The sequence below is a fragment of the Cebus imitator genome, unplaced genomic scaffold (genome assembly GCF_001604975.1).
Source record: "Cebus imitator isolate Cc_AM_T3 unplaced genomic scaffold, Cebus_imitator-1.0 Scaffold73, whole genome shotgun sequence".
NCBI classification, from domain to species: domain Eukaryota; kingdom Metazoa; phylum Chordata; class Mammalia; order Primates; family Cebidae; genus Cebus; species Cebus imitator.
In genome coordinates, this window is record NW_016107388.1 from 2725124 (window position 1) to 2750282 (window position 25159).

Below are 25159 nucleotides of genomic sequence, written 5' to 3' on the forward strand. Positions count from 1 at the left end.
TTTTTTGAGACACAGTCCTGCTCTGTCACCAAGCTGGAGTGCAGTGGCACGATCTCGGCTCACTGCAACCTTTGCTGCCCAGGTTCAAGCCATTCCCATGCCGTAGCCTCCTGAGTAGTTGTGAGTAGCTGAGACTACAGGCATATGTCGCCACACCTGGCTAATTTTTTGTATTTTAATAGAGACGGAATTTCACTGTTGGCCAGGATGGTCTCAATCTCCTGATCTCATGATCCACCCACCTTGGCTTCCCAAAGTGCTGGGATTACAGACATGAGCCACTGCACCCAGTCCCCGATAGACATTTTAATTGGCAGAGAAATCTGCCAGAGAGAAGGCAGAGGCAGAGCTTGAGCCTGCACGGAGCCCAGATTTTACATGTACATGTGGCAACTCCAGCAAAATGTGACCCTAGAGCCCATGCCCCCAGCCTCTCCATCTTGTTCTGCTGGGCTGGGATACAGCAGGGCTGTCTTACCCACAAGACTGGGGCCAATCTGATCTGCATGCTCCGCTGTCTCTGGACGCTCTCAAGGCTCCCACCTGGCTGCTTCCATAAGAGCATGCACACAACACAGCTTCCACTGCCCACCCTGAGTGCTTTGCCAGTAGCCTGAAAGCCCTACAGCTACCCCAGTGCCAACAGTGCTTGACCCCACGGGGCTAAAGGACAAAACCACGGGACCAATCCCAGCCACCCAGGGTGCAGGCACACAGCTGAAGAATATCAAGCTGAGATCTGTGACCAGGGCTTGAACAGGAAAGGAACACCCAATCTCAGAACACTGAGAAGAGTGAGATGCAGATTTTCATTCTGGCAAAGGAGATGGGTTTGCCTCCCTGCACAGGGCTGGTCTGGGAAGGGTGTGGCCTTTCTGTTAGCCACAGCCTCTGCCTTAAGGAGCTCCATGGCCTGAAACACCTGACAGCCCAGCAATCTGGGTGCAGGAGGCTTGAGACTAAATGAGCTGATCAGGTCAGCTACAGGGAAGCCACCAGAAGGAGACCTAGTCAAGGGAGCACAAGCTGGGCAGTCCCCTTAACGATCTGCTGGGCAAAAATACCCAAGCTGTGGGCACTACACCAGCTGCATATCCAAAACAACTCTACCATGCCCAGGGGTCCTCTGCCCTTGACCTTCTTTGTGATATGTCTGGGTGGCAATATACCACCCATAGACATATCACAAAGCACAAAGGACCAGTGGGCCCCTAGGGAGCTGCGAGTCTCCTGATAACCTAACCTTTGGCTTGGGTTTCCCTTAACAGTGGGGGTAGCACAGCCTGTCAGGGACCCCTTGGGCCTAAGAAAATGTAGGCGTGTCAACAGTGATTAGAGGTGGAGGTCCCCCAAGGCCCAGAAATAGACTTGCCAAGGAGGTATATCTCTCACTCCATGTCTCCCCCACCCCAGAGCACTGTAGCAAACAAAAAAAAGCTGAAAAAAAAAAAAAAAAAAAAAAAAAAAAAAAAAAAAAACAGCTGAGGAAGAGTCTGTGAGCCCTTACTCTTAAGCACCAACTACTGAATTGCAGTCTGAAATTACACCACTAAACAAAAATCATTTCAGCACATATCACCCATGAAACACAATGCAAGAATCTAGCCACAAATTAAGTTCCCACAGAAATGCCTTATATTCAGAAAGCATACAGAAACAAACCCTCAAGGGAAATAATGAACATAAAAACAAAAACTCCATACAAATGACAGCAACTTCAAAGAGATAAAGGAACACCAGCCCTCTGGAATGAGTAAGAATCAGTGCAACAACTCTGGCAATTAAAAAAGTCAGAGCGTCTTATTACTTCCAAATGACTGCAATAGTTCCCCAGCAATGGATCCTAACCAGATTGAAATGCCTAAAATGACAGACTTCGAATTCTGAATCTGGATGGCAGGGAAGCTCAACAAGACAAAGAAAAAGCTGAAACTTAATCCAAGGGAGCCAATAAAATGACCCAATAGTTGAAAAATAATGTATACATTTTAAGAAAGAACAAAACTGAACTTCTGGAAATGAAGAATTCACTACAGGAATTTTATAATACAGTTGGAAGCATTAACAACAGAACAGATCAAGCTGAAGAAAGAATCTCAGAGCTCAAAAGCTGGTTCTTCAAATCAACCCGGTTAGATAAAAAGAAAGAAAAAAGAATTAAAAAGAAGTAATAAAATCTCTGAAAAATAGGAGATTATATAAGGAGACCAAACCTACAATTCATTGGCATTCCTGGGAGAAAATGAAGAAGAGTAAACAACTGGGAAAACATATTTGAGAATATAGACCACAAAAATTTCCCCAATATTGCTAGAGACATCAGCATGCAAATTCAAGAAATTCAGAGAATCCCTGTGAGATATTATACAAGATGCCCAAGACACATAGTCAGCAGATTTTGTGAAGTCAACATGGAAAAAAACAAAAACAAAAACGAAACCTTAAAGGAATCTCAGCAGAAACCTTGCAAGCCAGAAGAAATTGGGGACCTATTGTCAACATGCTTAAAGAAAAGAAATTCCGAGCAAGAATTTCATATCCAGCCAGACTAAACTTTGTAAGTGAAGGATAAATAAAATTCTTCCCAGACAAGCAAATGCTAAGGGAATTGGTTACCACTAGAACAGCCTTATAAGAGAACCTTAAGGGAGTTCTAAACATGGAAACAAAAGAATGATGCCTACTACCACCAAGATATATTTAAGTATATAGCCCATAGACAAATGCTATAAAGCAACTACACAATCAAGCCTACCAAACAACCAGCTAAACAACAAGATCAAAACATCACATATCAATATTAATCTTGACTGTAAATGTCTAAATGGCCATTAAAAAGGCACAAAGCTGCACACTGGATTTTTAAAAAGACCCAATCTTTTGCTGTCTTCAACAGACTCATCTCACATGTAATGACACTCAAAGGCTCAGAGTAAAAGGATGGAGAAAGATTTCTTATGCAATTGGAAAACAAAAAAGGGAAGAAGGTTGCTATTCTTATATAAGATAAACCAGACTTTAAACCATAAATTATAAAAAATAAAAGGACAAATAAGGGCATTACATAATGATAATGAGTTCATCAAGAAGGCAAAGAAATTCTGAACTTAAATTTGACACTTGCTCAATGGGACTTGATAGATAGCTATAGAATACTTTATCCAATAATAACAAAATATACATTCTTCTCATCTGTACATGGAAGATGACCACATATTTAGCCATGAAGTAAGTCTCAATAAATGCAAAAACATCAAAATCATGCCAACCATACTCTCGGACCACAGTGTAATAAAAATAATAATGAATACCAAGAATACATCTCAAAAAACGAAATTTAAACAACTTACCCCTGAATGACTTTTGGATAAACAACAAAATTAAAACAAAAGTCAAAAAATTATTTGAAATACGTGAAAATAGAGGTGCAACATACCACAATCTCTGGAATGCAGCAAAAGCAATGTTAAGAGGAGAGTTTATAAAGCTAAATGCCTATATGAATAAGTTAGGAAAGATCTCAAATTAACAGTCGAAAAAAACTAAAAGAACACTAGAATAAACTAACCCCAAAGAGAAGCAGAAGAAAAAAATATAACTGACTGAACACAGTAGCTCAGGCCTGTAACCCAAGCACTTTGGGAGACTGAGGCAAGAGGACTTTTGAGTCCAGGAATCTGAGACCAGTCTAGGCAATTTAGCAAGACCCTATATCTGCAAAAAGTGAAAATATTAGCTCGGTGTGCTAGCCTGCACCTGTAGCCTCAGCTACTTAGGAGGCTGGGGCAGAATGATCGCTTGAGCCTGGGCAGTCAAGGCTGCAGTAGGCTATGATTGCACCAGTGTAATCTAGCCTGGGTGACAGAGTGAGATGCCATCTCTATTTTTTAAATAATTTTTTAAAAATGAAATAACTAAAATCAGAGCAGAACTACATGAAACTGAGACACAAAATCCATACCAAAAAAAATCAAAGAAACCAAAAGTTGGTTATTTGAAAGGATAAACAAGATTGATAGAGCATTAGCTAGATTAACAAAGAAAAAAAGAGATGATCCCAACAAGCATAATCAGAAATGACAAAGATGATACTACAACAGTTCCCACAGAAATATAAAAGACCCAGAGCGACTATTATGTATACCTCTATGCACACAAGCTAAAAAAAATCTAGAGGAAATGGATAATTCCCATAAGCATACAACCTCCCAAATTAAACTGGGAAGAAATGAAACCCTGAACAGATAAATAATGAGTTCTGACACATTGACACAGGGAGGGAAACATCACACACCAGGGCCTGTGGGGAGCAGGGGGCTAGAGGAGGAATAGCATTAGGAGAAATACCTAATGTAGATGATGGGTTGATGGGTGCAGCAAGCCACCATAGTGTGTGTATACCTATGTAACAAACCTGCACGTTCTGCACATGTATTCCAGAACTTGAAGTATAAATAATAATAATAATAATAAGTTCTAAAATTGCATAAGTAATAAAAATCCTTCCAATCAAAAAAGCCTTGGACTACATGGATTCACAGACAAATTTTACCTGACATACAAAGAACAGCTTGTGCCAATTCTATTGAAAGTATTCTAAAAACATCGAGGAAGAAGGACTCCTCCTTAGCTCATTCTATGAAATGAACATCATCCTGATACTAAAACCTAGCAGAGACACAACAAAAATAAAAAAGGAAACCATGTGCCAGTATCCCTGATGAACATAAATCCAAAAATGCTCAACAAAATGCTAACAAACTGAACACAGCAGTATATCAAAAGGTTAATTTACCATGACCAAGTAGGCTTTATTCCTGAGATACAAAATTGGTTCAACATCTGCAAATCAATACACCTCATTCATTAGATAAACAGAATTTTTAAAAATTATATGATCATCTCAGTAGATGTGGAGAAAATTTTCAATAAAGTTCAACATTCCTTCATGATTAAAAAAAATCCTCAACAAACTAGGCATCAAAGGAATGTACCTCAAAATAATAAGAGCTATCAATTACAAACCCACAGCTGGTACCGTACTGAATGGGCAAAACCTGGAAGCATTCCCCTTGACAACCAGAACAAGACAAGGATGTTTGCTTTCACCACTCCTATTCAACATAGTACTGGAAGTCGTAGCCAAAGAAATCAGGTAACAGAAAGAAACAAATGACATCCAAATAGGAGAAGAAAAAGTCAAACTATCTCTATTTGCTGATGATATTCTCTACCATGAAAACTCCAAACACTTCACCAAAATCTCCTAGAACTGAAAAAGAACTTCAGTAAATGTTTGGGATACAAAATCAATGTACAAAAAATAGCAGCATTTATGTACACCAATAATGTTCAAGCTGAAAGCCACATCAAATAGGTAATCCCATTTACAATAGCCACAAAAAGAAAAAAGACCTAGGAATATATCTAACCAGGTAAGTGAAATATTGCTATAAGGAGAACTGCAAAACATTGCTGAAAGAAACCACAGATGACACCAATAAATAAAAAAGCATTTTATGCTCATAAGTTGGAAGAATCAATATTGTTCAAATAGCCATACTGCCCAAGGCAATTTACGAATTAGATGCTATTACTATCAAACCACCCATGTCATTTTTCACAGGTTTAAAAAAAACTATGCTTAAATTCATATGAAACACAAAAAGAGCCTGAGTAGCCAAAACAATCCTAAGCAAAAAAACACAAAGCTGGAAACATCACATTATCCAACATCAAAGTACTCTACAAGGCTACACTAAGCAAAACATGATGCTGGTACAAAAACAGAAACATAGACAAACAGAACGTAATAGAGAACCCAGAAATAAAACTACACCTCTACAGCCATCTGATATTCAACAAAGTCAACAGAAATAAGCAATGGAAAAAGGACTTCTATTCAATAATTGGTACTGGGATAACTGGCTATACATATGCAGAAAGATAAAACGAGACACTTATATATCACCATATACAAAAATCAACTCAGACTGTATTAAAGACTTAAATATAAGACCTCAAACTGTAAAAATCTTAGAAGAAAACCTAAGAATTACCCTTCTCAACATCAGTCTTGGCAAAGAATTTATGGCTAAGTTCTCAAAGCAATTGCAACGAAAACAAAAATTGGCAAGTGAGACCTAATTAAACTAAAGAGCTTCTGTGCAGCAAGATAAACTATCAACAGAGTAAATAGACACTTACAGTCTGGGTGAAAGTATTCACAAACTATGCATCTGACAAAAGCCTAATACCCAGAGTCTACAAGGAACTTAAACAAATTAACAAAACACAAATGAGCTGACAAAGTACAAGAACAGACACTTCTCACAGAAAGGCATACAGACAGCCTACAAACTTATGAAGAAAATGCTCATCATCACTAATCATCAGAGAAATGCAAATCAAAACCACGACAAGATACCATCTAGCACTTGTCAGAATGGCTTTCATTAAAAAGTCAAAAAATAACAGGTCTTGTTGGGGCTGCAGAGAAAAGCTAATGCTTCTACACTGTTTGAACTGTAGATTAGTTCAGTCACTGTGAAGAGCAGTTTGGAGATTTCTCAAAGAAGTAAGAGTTGAGCTATCATCCAACACAGCAACACCATTACTGGATACCCACAGGAAAATAAATTCTTCTACTAAAAAGACACTATTCACAATAGTAAAAACATAGAACCAACAGAGGTTCCCATCAGTAATGAACAGAATAAAGAAAATGTGCTACATGCACACCTTGGAACACTATGTGGCCATAAAAAAGAAAGGAATAATGTTCTTTGCAACAACCTGAATGCAGTTGAAGGCCATTATCCCAAGTGAACTAATGCAGGAACAACAACAGCAACAGAACAAATACTGCATGTTCTTATTTGTAAGTGGGAACTAAACATTGGGTACACATGGACATAAGGATGGAACACTAGGCACTAGGGAATGCATAATGAAGAGGTAGGGAGAGAGATAAGGATTGAAAAACTACCTGTCAGTTACTATGCCCACTTCTTGGGTGACGATTCAGTTGTATTCCAAATCTCAGCCTCATGCAATACCTTTGTAACAAACCTGCACTTGTACCCCCAGAATCTACAATAAACGTTGAAAAGGAAATAGAAAACTATGGCTTGTTTTTAAGTCTCTTTTCATCAAGTCATTGTCTTGCTCAACATCTTCTAATGGTTCTCAAAGTTTATAAAAAGCCAAAGTGACTAGCTTTGCCAATATTATGCAGTCTTTTTCTATTTCTCCTCAAGGTAAAACCTTAATTCTCACAAATATGCTCTACACACTTTCCTGAAACTAACCTTCATTTATTTTCGTTCTGAGCTTTTGATTATTCTTTCCTCAACCTGGAAGGTTTCTCTCATCTTTGAATCTATTCAGTTATTTAAAAATTACTTATTAAGTCCTGGAAATCATTTTATTTTCCTACTGAGGGGTATAAAGGATCTCTAAAATTATCTTGACAAATCATCACTAATCATCAGAGAAATGCAAATCTAAACCACAATAAGATACTATCTAGCACTCATCAAAATGGCTTTCATTAAAAAGTCAAAAAATAACAGGTCTTGTTTGGGGCTGCAGAGAAAAGCTAATGTTTTCTAAAATGTGTTTATAACAAAAGAAAGGGGTTTTTATGAAATTGATTCTTGGATATGAGTGTAGATTTTGTGTTTTTTCATGTGATCAATGTTGACAACTGTTCTATAGTTGCTTGAAAAGACAGTATGGTTTAGCTTTGTATGTAGCAGATATCGTCAGTGCTCTAAGCTCTGTTTAGAATTTGCTACTAATTTTTGTTCCTAATCTTTCTGGGAAAGCAGTATTAAATAACATTAGGAGAAATATCTAAAGCAGGTGATGGGGGATGGATGCAGCAAACTACCATAGCATGTGTATATCTATGTAACAATCTTGCAAGATCTACACGTGTACCAAAGAACCAAAAGTAAAATTAAAAAAAAAATTCTCACTGTAGTTGGATTTATGTCAATTGTCAATTCATCCCTATAATTTTCTCAATCTTGTTTTATTCTTCAGCAGCTATTTTGTCAGGTATACAAAGGTTCATGAATTTTAAATTCAGGTGAATTGCATTTTTTTATTGTTAAGTATGATCTAATGATTTGCGATTACACTATAATATTCTTACATCATCCTTATCTTGATCAGTGTAACTTGGTCGATACATTTGTATACCTATCGACCTTCCACCTCTCAGTGTCATAATGTTTCAGGTATACCTATTGTAAATAGCATATAGCTGGATTTTAAAATTCAATATTACGTCTTTCAAGAGACTATTGTTTTCACTAATGCATTTAAATTTATTTCTGATGAGCTATTTTATGTTTTCTCTTTCCCAAGCCTTTTCTCTGCCTTTTAAATCTATCCCTGCTTCCCTTTTGTTGGATTGATCCAGTTTTCTTCATCTACTTTTTTTCTTCTCCTATACGGAGAGATCTTTCTATTTGTTAGTATTTCAACTTAATTGTTAACATTCACTCTTGACTTAACGGGATTCATAGTATCATTCTCCACCTCAAAATTGTGGTAGGTAAAATAATTTAACTACATTCTCTCTCCTTATAATTCTTCTAATAATATTGTCTTTCTACTTTCTCCTATTTTAAAGTTGTTCAATTCTTAATTTAATAACCTAAGTTTATTCATATTTATCAACATGTTTAAAACTTTCTTTGTTTACCTTTGCATTTTGCAAATCACATCTTTCTTATTGGATCAAATTCCTACTTACTGAAACACATCTATTTGTAGTTCTTTCAGCAAATATTCCTGAGTAAAGCTCTATTCTTTGCCTCAAAATGTTTTTATTTTACCTTGTTAGATAATTTAGCTGGATACAAAATTGAAGGAAATTGGTTATTTTCCCATAACATTCTAAATATATTTTATTATCTTCTGTCTGATGTAAAGTTTACTGCAAGTGTAATTGCTATACATTTGAAGGTAACCTGTGAATTACTTGGGAATGAAATATTTTATCCCTGACTTTCAATGTTGTTATCACAATAAAAAGTTTAGATTTATTTTTTAAATCCTATTTTGGAATCAATATAATTCTCATTCTGAAATTTTGTGACTTTTTAAAATTTCTGGACAATTCTATCGTTGCCTTTTCAAATGTTGCCCTTAGCTCATTCTTTCCTACCTGTCTTTCTGTAACTCCTACTGGATAGACACTAGACCTTTGTATTATAGTCTCCATGTCTCTTAACCACACTTAAATCCGGTTATTCTCACAAGCCTAACTTCTAATCCTCGAATTCTACCTCTGATTGTGTCTAGTCAGTTTTTAATGCGCTCCTCTAAAATCCTGAATCCAGGTCCTCTCCAGGGGAGTAGAAAAAGATAAAGATATTGAAGGCATACAAGGGTAGCTTCTGAGTTGGGGTAATTTTTCTCAGCCTGGTTCATGTTGAATAGACGTTTGTTTCAAATTACTTGCTATACCACACTTGATGCTACATGCACTTTCAGGACGTATATTATGTTTCTATGAAAAGCACTATACGGTAAATAATCAGTAAATTAAGAGTTCCTTATGTTAAATATGTTAAACGTTTCTTATCATAAACTCTTCCCTTTCATCTTTAATTTTTTGATATAAAATAATTGACATTTTAACATTTTACCCATACATTTTTTATTCTATTCTTCCTTTTTAGATCTTTTTGTTTTTCTTTCAAATACATCTTAGCTTCTTTAGTCACTATATTTGAAACTTTTATAAGTTAAGACAGGCAATGTGATTTTTTACTTGTTTCTTTCTACATACTAGTCAGTACCTTTGTAACCTTGAACACATCATTTTAAAATTTAAATTTTTAAGAAGGCAGAAAAAGCAGTTTTAAGATGTTACAAGCAGTGATTTCTGTTTCTCAAGCACATTTGAGCAATCTCAAGATGGAAATAAATTGAACACTTCTTTCAATTGAAGTCTTTTCCTGGGCTAGATTCCAGATTTAACAGTATTCACAATTGCCTTCTATACAAGGTATTTTTAAGCTACACTTACTAGACTTTTTACAAGAATTTAAAACACATGGCTGAGCTTCTGGCTACAATTATAAAGCCAAATTATATAGAAAAGGCAAAAAAAAACTACTTATAATGTTTTAGAGTATTTTATACAGACAAGCAAAAAAATCAGAGTTGATTATACATGTGACAAAAAAAAATCAGCGAAGTTTGTGCAAGAATGGAAGGGATACATGAAAGTCATGCTAATTATCAGTAATATAACTAATGATAATATAATTGTCCAACTGCTATCATTGAATTGTATTAGGTATATAATGCATCTTATGTTTCTATTTTATGTCAACTACCAGTTCAGTTTTAAAATAGATATATAGACCAATGGAACAGAACAGAGGACTCAGAAATAATGCCACACATCTACAACCATCTGATCTCTGACAAAAACAAGCAATGGGGAAACGATTCCCTACTTCATAAATGGTGTTGGGAGAACTGGCTAGCCATATGCAGAAAACTGAAACTGGACCCCTTTCTTACACTTTATACAAAAATTAACTTGAGATGGATTAAAGACTTAAGCTTAAGACCTAAAACCATAAAAACCCCAGAAGAAAACCTAGATAATATCATTCAGGATACAGGCATGGGCAAAGACTTCATGACTAAAACACCAAAAGCAATGGCAATGAAAGCTAAAAATGACAGATGGGATCTCATTAAACTAAAGAGCTTCTGCACAGAAAAAGACATTATCATCAGTGTGAACAGGCAACCTACAAAATGGGAGAAAAATTTTGCAATCTATCCATCTGACAAAGAGCTAATACCCAGAATCTATAAGGAACTTAAACAAATTAACAAGAACAAAACAAACAATCCCATCAAAAAGTGGGTGAAAGATATGAACAGACACTTCACAAAAGAAGACACTTATGCACCCAACAAACATGTGTAAAAGAGCTCATCATCACTGGTCATTAGAGAAATGCAAATCAAAACCACAATGAGATACCATCTCACACAAGTTAGAATGGTGATCACATTTAACTTTTTAAAAGATTGTTAATACTATTTAATTTTACACTCACAGGTTTTTGGACATCACACACATTGGCTTTATGTTTTATCAAACAGTACCCTGAGCATAAAATAAATGACTAGCCTTTTAAATAATTTTGCATGTCATTCATTGCCAGTTTACTTAAATAATCCATACTGATTTACCATAGGAAAATTGCAATGTTAACTATGAAATATCAGTTTAAATCTGAAATAACTTAGTGAGGCCATGTCAAATTATATTCAGCTTTAAAACAAACTGGTTTGTTATTAATTCCAACATTTCATTCTAGAAATAATACAGAATGAGTTTAGTCAGTTTCCGAAACACCGATGTCTGGAAATGTATAAATTTTAAGGAAAAGGACTTTAGATAGCTTGAGCAAGTCAAAAGGTGACAGTTAAAAGGAATTTGATATTTAAGAAACTCTGATAATTTTATTAATTTCTTCTCTAGGTAAAAAGTTGAATTGAGTTTAATATATTACTGAAATCAGAAAGAGAATCACAATGCATGTACATGCTCAGTATTTACTTGTTGTGTATCCAAATAATCTCAGGTTTGGGGTTTCCTTCTGCCCGGCAGGTGAAATAGACAGTATTTCCTGATGGTACCTCCACATCCTGGGGCTCAAAAGTAATTCGGGGGCTCTCTGAAACAAAATAATTATTATTATATTTTTCAAGGATACAAAAGTATGGCCTTCTAAGATGTTGAGGAGAAGATATAGACAATTTAAATTTATTTCTACATTAGAATTTTACACATCAAGCTGCATTTACCCAGTAATACATGTACTAGGTTAAACATTAGACATGTATTTGACTTAAACTTTAGAAGTTTGAAAGATTGACTACACAAAGGAATCTCCATTGAAGTAAGTTAAGTCCGTTTTTCTGTGCTTTTATTTCCAGGAGCTCAATACAACCATATTTATGGAAGGAGTTTGATTTTATGGGTCAATTTTTCAAAGCACGTACTTAAATTGAGCTTGCAATTTTGCAGGCACTGTTTCTATTCTATATATAGCCATCTAAGCACCCAACTACCCACTTTACACAATTTACAAGGAGTGATATGTCCAAACCGCAAACCTGGTTGAGCAAAATTCTTGTCTGTATAAATGAATTATTCCATCTTCAATAATGATGGAGTGATAAAACATAAAAACACTTAAATTATTTTAAGAAGAAGATGGAGTGATTGATTTTGTAATGAATCAGGTAATATTAATGAACTTAAATTATAAAGAACAATGCACAAAAGGGACTTTTAATTTTCCACTGTTTCACCTAATTATTTTTAAAGCTTTCTAAATAACAAAACTCTTCCTTTTATAAGTGCATTAAATTTCAAATAATGCACTTATTTGAAATTTTCTGTCATTAACCATTACTATTAGGTCTGTAGAACATTCTGTAGACATTTAGTAATCTTGCTTATTTCATTAAAAGTCCATATAATTAATATCTTGGCTTTATTCTTTTTAGAAAAATGATTCTATCCATTTGTGTATTTTTTAAAATAATTCAACATCAGCTATGTGCCCGACAAAGCACTAGGAGTAGTGATGAAACAGTGATTAAAATAGACAAGGTCTCTGTACCCAGGGGTTCACAGCTTCATTGGAGCAATTGAAAATAAACACACACACACACACACACACACACACACACACACAAATACATATTAACATATGTGACAAATGCTTAGATGGAAAATAAACAATATTTTGATGGATTATAAAAAGGGACCTGATTCTGTATGGAAGAACAGGTAGGCCAGTGAAAAGGGGGTTTAAATGAAGGCTTTCCACGTAATTCATATTTAAGAAGAGGACCATTAAAAGAATTGGAATCAGAACATTGCAGGCAGGAAAGACAGCATGCAAAAAGCTCTTGGGTTGAAGAAAGCCTTATGAACTTCCAAGAATGAAGCACACTGAGGTGGCTACAACAGTGAGAAGAGAAAAGAGTAAGTAATTGAGGAGTGGAGTGTAGCCGGGAAAGACCGTATAAAATGGGTCAACCGCATTAAGAACTTTGTGCTTTTGTTTAAGGTAGGAACCTATATAAGGGTTATGGGTGAAAACATGATGTAATAAGATGTGTTTTTAAACAATTTTCCCAAACATAAAGGAGCAAGAAAAATGAAAGCTGGGATATCAGTTAAGATGGAACGGAATCCAGCAAAACTGGACTGTGGTTTGAACCAGAAGCAGTAAAGATGAGAGTTATGGATAAGCTTGATAATTTTTTGGCAGTAAAGACCAAGTCCGCTTTCTTCTCAATTTGAGTAGAAATGAATTATATTGATATGATTTTTTATTGCCTGCTTAGAGAAATTCAAAAAATGGCTTTCCAATGAGAGAGTGGAAAGCAAATTTCGGCTATAATTACAACAATCATGTGAATGAATCTCCAGGAAACTGAATTATCACACACAACACACACACACAAAGGTATTCACTCATTTCTATTTAAACCTATATATATAGTAATAGAGATACATTCTTATAGTCATATGAAAAGCTTTAAGTTAAAATCAAATAATACTGTAAGCAGCCATAATAAATTATTTAGGTAAAGCCTATTGCTTTAGTAAGGTTGTCAGAATATGATCATATGCTTATTAAATCCAATGTTTGCATTATTTAAAAATTTGCAGAGAAATGGTAAAACCGATGTTAATGATTTTAGTCATATTCATGGTCCCATTATACATTTAAAAAATCAATTACTGGGTTTGTCGAAAGGCTCTCTCAGCAACTACTATTAGCAATATTTGATTTAAAGTTGAAAACCTTAAATTATTGAGTATGAACACTAAGACATATACCAAGGAATAGGTGGAGATTTTAATGTTGGACACCACTTCTGGTGACGTTGTTGAAAATCGGCTTTCTCAATATTCCTCCTCTGAAATTATGGAAATTAGATTAAATGTTCCTCAAAGACTCTCTCAGCTCTTACAGTTTATGTTGAGAAAAACTTCTTTAAATGAAAATGCAGCTGATGGAAAGGAAATTGGCCATACTTTTATCCTAACAAATACTTCCAGATAACACACTCTTCTAAAATGCAATATTGTATAATAAACCTTTACAGAAAGAGAGCAAATGAGACACATTTCTATCTTATGCATACATCGAAATTTACATACGGCAATTGAACTCCTCTACTGTTACTGAAGCAACTGCTCGCCCATGGAGTCTCCTGGGATATTCACAGGTAGCTGTAGCCTGGGTGTGTCCGTGTTGGGCATAGCCTTGTAAAAGCTCCCCCAGCCACATCAGATCACAGTCACAAACCAGGGTGTTGGAATCCAGACGCCTAGGCATGCAGGCAAGGAGTACAACTGTTAAAAGGGACTATTCATTTCTATGATGAACCTTTTGAGTAGTAACATTTAATTTCCTCTGATTTACCTTGTCTGTTACATTTTTGACTCTAGGGTATCTATTAACCAATTAACAGATTTTAATAATTACTTACCTCATTGCATATCTTGCACAGAGTAGACACATTTTCATATTAACAATGTTTTTGAGAAGCCACTTTAATACTGGAAAAGCAGTTTCCCCTTAATGTGCACTATGTCTATCATAAATAAATAATTGTGAGATAAAATGAATCCTTATTTGTTTTAGAGAAATGTAGAATTAAAACTGTAAGTATCGCCAGGTGCACTGACTCACGCCTTTAATTCAAGCACTTTGGGAGGCCTAGGCAAAAGGATTACTCCAGACCAGCACTTTGAGACCAGCCTGGAAATCCTAGCAAGGCTCCATCTCCACAGATAAAAATTTTCTTTAATTTCTTTATAGTTTTAACTTTTCTTCTAGATTCAGAGGGTACATGTGCAAGTTTGTTACCTGGGTATACTGCATGATGCTGAGGTTTGGGGTACTATTTATCCCATCACCAAAGTACTGAACATAGTACTCAGCAGTGTTCCAACCCTCATCCACCCCTCCCTTCCACTGGGTACTAAGTAGTCCCCGGCATCTCTTGTTGTCATTTTTATAACTAAGTACCCAATATTTAGCTCCCACTTATAAGTGGGAACATATGGTGTTTGGTTTACTGTTCCTTCATTAACTCAGGACAATGGCCTTCAGTTGTATACATGCTGGGCAAAGGATATGATTTCATTCTCTTTTATGGCTGTGTCTACAATTTTTTTTTTTAATTAGCCAGGCATGGTGGCACTCGTCTGCAGTCCCAGCCACTTGGGAAGCAGAGATGGGAGAATCACTCAAGCCCAGGAGTTGGAGGCTGCAGTGAGCTATCAAGGCACCACTGCACTATGGCCTGGGCAACAGAGTGAGATCCTCTCCCAAAAACAAAAACAAACAAAAAAGCTGTAAGTACTGAAGTGTTACAGTTTGGTTTGTTGATGTGTTACAAAATAGGGAAGCTGTGATGTAGAGGTGGTGGTGGGATTTCAATATTTTTGGATTACTCAAAAAAGTGGTAGAAGCTTTGCTGCACAAAGGAGGCTTATAAAAGTGATGTGTGATCCACGCAGCTCCCCCAGGAGGCTGGCTTTTCCTTTTGTAAACTCCTCGGCATCAATATGGATAGGCATGTGTTCTCTGTGTTTCCATTTGCCTTACAGGATAGAAGACAAGCTTTCTTATTTTATTATGCTCAAAGTCCCAGTTAGAAGGTCCCCCTCTGGAATTGTCACTAGCGGACTGTAATAGAAAAGTGGCGGCTCTTTTCATTTCTTTATGGTATTTCCTAATCTAGGCACACAAGTTACTCATTTTTGCCAAGTTTTTCTATACTTCACTAATTCTGTCTAGCATATTGTTCCTCATGAGATAAAATAGATCGCCAAAGAGATTTATGGTATATACCTCCATTCTTGCCAAAAGATGTGTAGCAAAAAGGTACAAAAGTGATTAATACCTTTTTTCATTTCCCCCAATGGGTTAAAAAGGGAGCTTTTGCTAAGTGGAATTTATAAGTCTGTCTACAGTGGCAGTCAGGTCACACTCTATGCAAGAAAGTCCAGCAATGAAAGGGTAATGTGAACGTATTTATGATTGGTGTTAGATTGCTTATACCTGATTGTAAGAAGTAGCATCCTATGTGGTTGGAGGAGAATACAAAATGCCATAATTTTAATAACTTTTAATGAAAATTATTCATGCACAAGAAGTTCTTACAAACACAGGAAAACAAACACACAAACACAAATTAAATCTTAAGATATCAATTTGCAAGTAAAAAAAATTACCTAGCTGTGTTAATTTAGAAATTTGCATCAGTATCACGTTACTGGAACAGGCAAACCTGAAAATAAAGAAATTGTGCTATTCCCTAGATTTAAAAATCAAAGCACTTCTTAAAATGTATACATTTTAATAAATTTAAGAAAGATTTATTATCTGACAGTTTTATAAAATGTTTTGCAGATACCCAATTCATAAGATTAATTTTTAAAACTGTATCTACATTTTATTATATTACCCTGAAAATCATAGCTATATTTAGTAGCTTTAAATTGCTAAATAAAGGGGGGAAATGCACTTAATTGAAAAATTAGTTAATCATATAGATATGATTTGGTTCATGTTTCCAACAAGACTTCACAGTAATGTGAGAAAAGAAAGCCATAGGTAAAGCAGGGAGTTCTGTCAGCCTTGTCTGGAGTGAGGTATAAGTCGTAAAAGTCAACTGGTACTTGTTCAGGGGAGCCCTGTTGGTTCCGTTGGCCCTGGCTGTTCCTTGTCACTGAATGATTTGTTATACCAGCTATGTAGCTATGAAACATCTATTTCAGCAGTATTATGTTCAAAGTTCACTTTCACATTTTGAGTTTAATTTCTGGTAATTTTATTAAAATTATTTTTAAATTTCTGGTAAATTTATTAAAAAAGAATGGACAGTCGTTAAATATAAAGGAGTAAGTTCACACTTCAGCATCACCGTGATGTACCTCTAAGTTAAACATAAGCAAGGATGTGAGTACACATCTCCTGGGAGCATCCCGAGCATGGCCGCCTCACCGTGCAATTGCCCCATTTCCCAGAAGTCATCACTGCTTACTCATCACCTTCCTTCAGTTAGTCCACAGTCTTACTTTCCCTTATGCATTCTCATGCTGTGTGTTTTGATAAACACTGAGCACAAGATTTCATTTCTAATTATTATTTTCAACCTAAGATATTCATCCATACTGGAGATGCAAAACACCGAAGAAAGTAACGGAAGGATACAGATTTTCACCTTTTATGTTTGGAAAATAATCTAGTAGCAGAATTATACTTTTACATGATAATCTGAGGAATCTTTAGAAATAATTTTCAAATTTATCATGAGAAGACAATTTCAAAATGCTGCCTGTAATTTAGAGCCATCAATATTGAAAACTAAGAAGCAATAGAGTATATCAATAAGAAAGGTGGTTCTTATGAATCTTTATTAGACTATATTAAATATTAAATGCAGTATGTTTAAAATCATTATCATTTTACTGTTTTCCATTTTGAAAGTGCTCTTACATCAAATATCATATCAAGTATAATAAATAAACGCCCCTCTGATGGTATTCAGTCAAGAATCACAGCACTAAAATAGTTACTCACTTGGATATATTCTGTGCTCAGGTAAAAATTCCAAAGGAAACAAGGGGTGCCAGGTAAATTAATCTTTTCTATTTGAAAACAGAGAAACACATCGCTTGTACTTACACAATCCCTTTCGCTTAAAGATCAAAAAATACTTTTAAAAGGACAGTTTATTGATTTTGACCATCCACTTGTGAGAAGTGTGGTTAGTTAGAAAGGCTATGGTACAGACGGAGAGCTCAGCATCAGGTGACCTTCAAAGTGCCACGCCTGGAGTCAAGGGCAGAATTCTCACGGGTTTCTCTGCCTTCACATGCTATCAGTGAATGAACACTCCTCAGCTGAAAAACTTTATTGTTGAAGGTGGATTTATTTAATAGTAGGTGTAGCCCTCTATCACTCTCCCATGTTCTGTTGTTCTCATCTGAATTGTAGCCTGAATAGGACACAAGTTGAGGATTTGGAATACACAGGTGCCCAGTTTCCACCCCGTCTTGGACCCATTGGGATTTCATGGACCTTGAGCAATTTGCTCAAGTCATCTGTATGTCAGTTACCCATAAAATAAATTCATAAAATAAAGATACTTCATCAACATAACAAACTAAAACAATCACCTTAAAACATTTGGAATAAGCACAGTGCATGCATTTAAGGGGTATGCTGGCACATCACTGTAAGGAGGGCTCTCTCGGCCTCTTTACTGGCATTTATTTTTTTCATATGTGTGTTCCAGAAATGGAGTGTATGCTGTTTCAGTAACTGTAAGAGGCTGGAACAAAAAAGCAGCTACTAAAATTTAACAGGAAAAAAATAATAAAAAGAGATTAGAAAAAAATGTAAGGGCTCTGGCACTTCAGGACTTTCTCTGAGTCATAGAAAGCCAGAATGACCCAGATAGAAATTTATGTAGACAAGAAACACTGCATGGGAATTATAATTGCAAATATACAAAGACAGTGACTGTAACCATAACTGACACAACAAATCGAAAAAAAAAAAAAGGGAGAGAGAGAAAGTGGACAGGTAGAAAATAATACACAATATTTCTCCCACCACCAACATGCATTTTGCATTTCCCACATAGGATTGATAAACAGGAACAAAGGGATGTGTTATTCCAAATAGTTGGTGCAGCCAGTTCTGACAAGCAAGGAAACTTCGGCGAAAAGCAGAGTCCTCATGGATGGAACTGGAAGATATTATCTTTAATGAAATGACTCAGAAACAGAAAGTCAAATATCTCATGTTTTCACTTACAAGTGAGAGTTAAATAATGCATGCACGAGGACAGAGAGTGAAATAATAGACACTGGAGACTCCGAAAAGTGGGAGGGTGGAGTGAGGGTGAGGGATGAGACATTACCTAATGGGTGCAGTGCACATTATTAGGGTGATGGTCACACTGAAAGCCCAGACTTCACCACTATGCTATATATCTATGTAACAAATCTGCACTTGTACCCTTTTAGAGAGAGAGAGAGAGTGAGAGAGAGAGAGAGAGAGATGGTCATCAACCAAGACTTCTGAGGGTTTGAATACAATCAAAGCACATCAAGAAGACTGGGAAGCAGCATTATGTATGCCTGACATGAAAATTACCAAGAAAGCAGGAAATAAGGACTTGAAGAAAAGGATTAGGAGTGGATTATTCTGTCTAGCATATTGTTCCTCATAAAATAAAACAGATCGCCAAAGAGATGTATGGTATATACCTCCATTATAAATGTCTCTTTGATTATGCGTGATTCCTTAAAGTCAAAGATTGCGAGCATTATTTCCAGGCATCAATTGGGCCTGGATTTATTTTCCTCAGGGCGCAGATTTTTACTTAATCATAGCATTCTCTTGCTCATGGACGTGTCTAGGAACGCAATGTTAGAAAAGCAACCACAACAAAAGTGGCCTCTGTATTGGGCTATTCTTGCATTGCTGTAAAGAAATACCTAAGACTGGGTGATTTATAAGAAAAGAGATTTAATTGACTCATGATTCTGTAGGCTGTACAGGAAGTATACTGCCAGTGTTAGCTGCAGAGGAGGCCTCAGGAAGCTTTTACTCATGGAGGAGCGGAAGCAGGCACTTCACATGGCGAAAGCAGGGGAAAGGGTTGAGGGTGCCACACTTTACAATGACCAGATCTCAAGACCACAAACTCAATGTTGGGAGGACAGCACCAAGCCATGAAGGATCTGCCTTCGTGAACCTCCCATCATGCCCCACCTCTGACACTGGGGATTACAATTCAACATGAGACTTAGAGGGGACAACGTCCAAACTCTGTCAGCCTCTGATATGGTTTGGCTGTGTCCCCACCCAAATCTCATCTTGATTGTAAAAATCCCTACACGTCAATGGTGGGGCCAGGCAAAGATAACTGAATAACAGTTTTCCCCGTACTATTGTCATGATAGTGAATAAGTCTCATGAGATCTGATGGTTTTATAAGTGGGAGTTCTCTGAACAGGCTCTCTTGCCTGCTGCCATGTAAGACATTCCTTTGCTCTCTCTTCATCTTCTGCCATGATTGTGAGGCCTCTCCAGCCATGAGGAACTCTGAGTCCATTAAACTTTTTTCTTTATAAGTTACCCAGTCATGGGTATGTCTTTATTGGCAGTGTGAGAAGAGACTAACACAGACTGCACGGCAGGTGATGGATACACCTGTGTGAGTTTCCCACCATGTGCTCTCTGACTGCCATCTGGGAAGCAGGCATCTGATCTTTTCCAATAACCAGAACTTATTCTTGGGCTTGGGGCTGAGGATTAGTGAGGGAGGTGGGTAACCACAAAATAAAAACATCAACAGTGCAGAAGGCTACACACAGATGGGAGTGTGGAGAGAGCTGGAACAAAGGAGGGTTGAGATACAGGCAGAAAAAAAAGGGGGGGACCACCGGCCCACAGACCAGAGCAGGGAGCCATGGAGAACAGAGACCATGTGAGCGTGGGGATTTGGTTGTGTTTTGCTTAATGTAGGAGGAAATCAGTAGGAAGACAGCTCCATACAACAGGGAAAACTGAAGCCTGGCCAGAGGAGTCAGGCTTTTTTGAAATATTTCACATCTCTTTTCTCATAAAAAAGTTAAAGGAAAAAGAACTCTTGGGAGTCTTTAGATTTAAGCAGCAAGGATATTACAGAGAACTGAGGAAAACTTCTATTTTTGATACTCCTTTTGAAGGCCACTTCTAAGAGAATACATGAAAGACCAGTAGACTATCTGGGATCTCTATCGCTCTGCAGTTAACAAACCATTTTCTCCCTAACATGCAAGCATTGCAATGTCTTTCACAGTCAAAAGCAGGAGAAGGAAACCAACCATTGTTTGGAATTTATTTTAGAGAAAATTATAAGATTTCTATGTTTATGTACTTGCTTTCACTTACAATCTTTTTAATGAATCCAGATTTAAAAAGCTCCCAGCCGGGATTTTAGATAATTTGTTGTTATGCAAGAATCTGCAAAACAAAAGATAAACTTTAATCACCATACAATAATAATGAGTTTGACAAATAAAACCTTTCTTTTTACCTAACTGTGAATCCAATATATTTTTTTGAAATATTTCAGTGAGAAAGGGCAAACGTAAGTCAGAGTGTCATTTATACAACCGTCTGTTTTAAAGATTTACATATCTGTATCTACCACTATATGGGTATTTTTTCATCTGTGTACTTCTGATTTTTTTTAGTTTGCTTAGTTAGAGATGACAAATGCTAAAGAGAAATCCATAAAAATAAATATTTAACTATGAAGAAGTCAAAGTAATAGACAACGTACTCATTATCAGCACGCAATGTATACATATATCAAATCAGCATGTTATACACCTTGAATGCATACAATTTTTATTTGTAAACCAAATATTTTAAATTTAAAAATAATGGCACAGGCCGGGCACGGTGGCTCATGCCTATAATCCCAGAACTTTGGGAAGCCAAGGTGGGTGGATCACTTGAGGTCAGCAATTCAAGACCAGCCTGGCCAACATGGTGAAACGCTGTCTCTACTCAAAATACAAAGATTAGCTAGGCATGGTGGTGGGTGCCTGTAATCCCAGCTATTCCGGAGGCTAAGGCATGAGAATCGCTTGAACCTGGGAGGCAGAGGTTGCAGTGAGCCGAGATTGTACCCCTCCACTCCAGCCTGGGCGACAGAGCAAGACTCCAAGAAAAAAAAAAAAGAAAAGGCACAATAATTTTTGACAACAGATGCCTATAGATGAAGAACAGTAACTGATGTGACCGTGCATATGTGGGATCACGTGGAAACGTGCCAACTCTGCCTGTTGCTTACTGGCCAGGACAGTTTTGCTGATCAAAAGTCCCATTGGGTGCTGCTGTGGCCGCTGCTCAGCCGGCCATTTCTACATGCCTGGGGCAGGATCACAGAGACGGGCACTTACAAGGCCCTGCCCCCTGGGAGATGACGGAAGGTGGCGGCAGGAGGAGAAGATCCAGGCCGCCGTGCTTTTCCCGCTCCCTCCACCCGAGCAGTCCTGCACTGGCTTCGGCTCCCTCCATGCTGCCTCGGCTATACCCATTTCCCTCGTTATGACCAGAGAAATTATGACCGAGAAAAGCACCAGCCAGGGACTGTCTAGTCACCAGAACCACTGAATACATAGTCAGCAAAGAGCCCACGTGTGAAGAGAGAAAACACGATGATCTCTGCAATACAGAGGAAAGATGGAGGCATTTTTCTTAAGACTCAAGGATATAAGCATAAATAATCAATTTATATCTTAAAATTAACAATTAGCTACATCCAGCCTCTTTTACATGCTCTACATCATGACTAGTATCTCTGTCACAAAATTAAACAAAATCATGTGGCTATATTTTCTTATCAGCATTTTGGCTTTATTTTAACTCTATTAAGTGTTAAGGTTGGGGGAGTGAGCTGGGGCCAAACTGTATCTACTGTTTTGGGAAGGTGAATTTCATCGATGCACATCTGAGAAGATAAAAAATTTTCCTGGCTGGGCGCGGTGGCTCAAGCCTGTAATCCCAGCACTTTGGGAGGCCGAGGCGGGTGGATCACAAGGTCAAGAGATCGAGACCATCCTGGTCAACACGGTGAAACCCCGTCTCTACTAAAACTACAAAAAATTAGCTGGGCATGGTGGTGCGTGCCTGTAATCCCAGCTACTCAGGAGGTTGAGGCAGGAGAATTGCCTGAACCCAGGAGGCGGAGGTTGCGGTGAGCCGAGATCGCGCCATTGCACTTCAGCCTGGGTAACAAGAGTGAAACTCCGTCTCAAAAAAAAAAAAAAAAAATTTTCCTGATGCTTCCTATTTTGATTCTCTGTGCTTATCTTTACCTGCCCCATCCAATTCGCCAACCTCAGAAGCAGTGCCTAGAGAAGAAATGAAGTGAAGGTGGGTATTGACAAAGACTCTCTTCTTTATATATTTTATTGCACTTTAGGTTCTGGGGTACATGTGCAGAACATGCAGGATTGTTGCATAGGTACATACATGGCAATGTGGTTTGCTGCCTCCATCCTCCGATCTTCTTAACAAAACTCTGCTCAGGTTCTCCTGAGCTCTTTTCCAGCTAGACCTGACTTTTAGATTTCCTTGTCCATCTCTACATTGTCCAATTTTAGCAAGAACCCTGGTAAGTAAAAGTTTAACCAGCACCTCCCACCCTTGACATCTGAAATTTCTCATCCCCATCATTTCTCAGGTGACTGATCGTCACCAAGAATCCTGCTAAATAGGTTCGCCCTTAGTTCCTCTTTCCCCTAATGTTTCCTCTGAGCAATTTTCCATCCACTGAGTCCCCCCTGTTCCTGGACTATCAGCTCCCACTTGCTCATGGCATCCCATGAGTTTTGAAGTTATTAACCATCGTGATGCTAAAGCTTGACCAATCCATGTGTCTTGCACCACGGCTACCATGCACAGGGTTGGCTCCCTGCTCACACAGGTTAGAGCAGAAAAGGAGTGGTACAACGCACTTTCCTACCTTGTTTCTGATTCGTGATCCAACGCCTCCAGCACAAAGCAAACAAAAGTCAGCTGCGTGATTTTATGCATTGCAGCTGTTACACTTCCATAGGCAAATAAGGCTGCAGTCACTGCGTTAGAAAGTGGTTGACTGGCTCTTCTTAGTCTTTAATTTTACTGATCTACTTTGTCTATTAATTAAGGGCATCCTTTTTTGAACATAAATTTTTAATTCAAATTTTTTTTAGGGAAAACGAATGTCTGTTTAAGGTTAGCCACGTAATTATGCATTTTCTTTCTTTTCACAAAAACATTGCATATCATCTGCTAGATACAATAAATTTATTAACATAAGTATTAGAAAAACTGAAGCAGCAGAGTATCTTCATCTGATAAAAGGCAAAACAGAAGAAGGATGTCCAAGTGTCCCTGTGGTTTGCCATTGTTTATTTAATAAGCCTTCATTGAAATACAACATTCATCCGAAAAAGTGCAGACATCGTGATAGACAGCACAATGCCTTGCCCGAAAGTGAACACAGCTGTGTGATTACCGCCCAGGAAAAACAAAAAGACAAAATCATTGCCAGGCCTGCAGAGGTTCCTCCTGCAGTTTCCAATGGCCTCTCTTTCACCAAAGGTAAGCAACATTTGACCTCAATACCACATATGTTTCTGCTATCTCTTTTTAAATTTATTTCGAGGATAAAATAGAACTATGCAATTCCCAGCATTTAGATTATTTTTCTCAGAATGTTTCTGAGATCCATCCATGTTGCAGTTATGGTATTCCATACATCAGCTTATTTCTCTACTCTCATTGTCGGAGATTTGAATAGTTCTCAGTGTGGAGCTACCAGAAATAATCTTGCTGCAAAGACAAGAACACATCCTCTGGTGCATACGTGTGTGCATTTTTGCTGTGTACATGCCTGAAAGTGGAACTGCTAGGTCATAGGGGATGTGTATGTTCAACTGCACTAAATTCTGCTGTAAGCTTTTTTTTTTTTTTTTTTTTTTTTTTTTNCCCGGGCTGAAGTGGAGTGGTTTGATCTCAGCTCACTGTAATATCTGCCTCACAGGCTCAAGCGATTCTCCTGCCTCACCCTCCTGAGTAGCTGGTATTACAGGTGCATGCCACCATGCCCAGCTACTTTTTCACATTTTTAGTACAGACTGGGTTTCACCATGTTGGCCAGGCTGGTATCGAACTCCTGACCTCAGGTGATCCGCCTACCTCAGCTTCCCAAAGTGCTGGGATTACAGGCGTGAGCCACTGTGCCCAGACTCTGATGCAAGTTTTTTAAATGGCTTTACCTCATTTGTGAAGTGCTTCTTCCTCTCTTTTGCCCTATTTTTAAATTGGATAATTCACTTTTTCTCCATTAATCTCAAACTATAGAAAGCTTTATATTAACTCTGTTTTACAGTGCCAAGGTACAGGCTGTGCCTCCAAAGCTTACAGCAAAGTGGCCTGATCTCCACAGCAGTCAGATGGGTTGTATAAATGGAAAATGTAAAGCAGAAGCAAAGACATCTAAAGGGTCAACA

At 37.4% G+C, this 25159-nt stretch overlaps 1 protein-coding gene across 1 annotated transcript in view; it reads right to left on the reverse strand.

Annotated features, from left to right (window-relative positions):
* The window catches only part of PXDNL (peroxidasin like), a 456288-nt gene that overhangs the window by 156184 nt on the left and 274945 nt on the right, over positions 1-25159 (reverse strand). Inside the window, exons 6-8 of the mRNA XM_017531766.1 lie at positions 21042-21113; positions 14237-14406; positions 11609-11726 (exon numbers count right to left, since the gene is read on the reverse strand). Coding sequence (XP_017387255.1) covers positions 11609-11726; positions 14237-14406; positions 21042-21113 — 360 coding nt within the window. The remainder of the gene's footprint in view (positions 1-11608; positions 11727-14236; positions 14407-21041; positions 21114-25159) is intronic.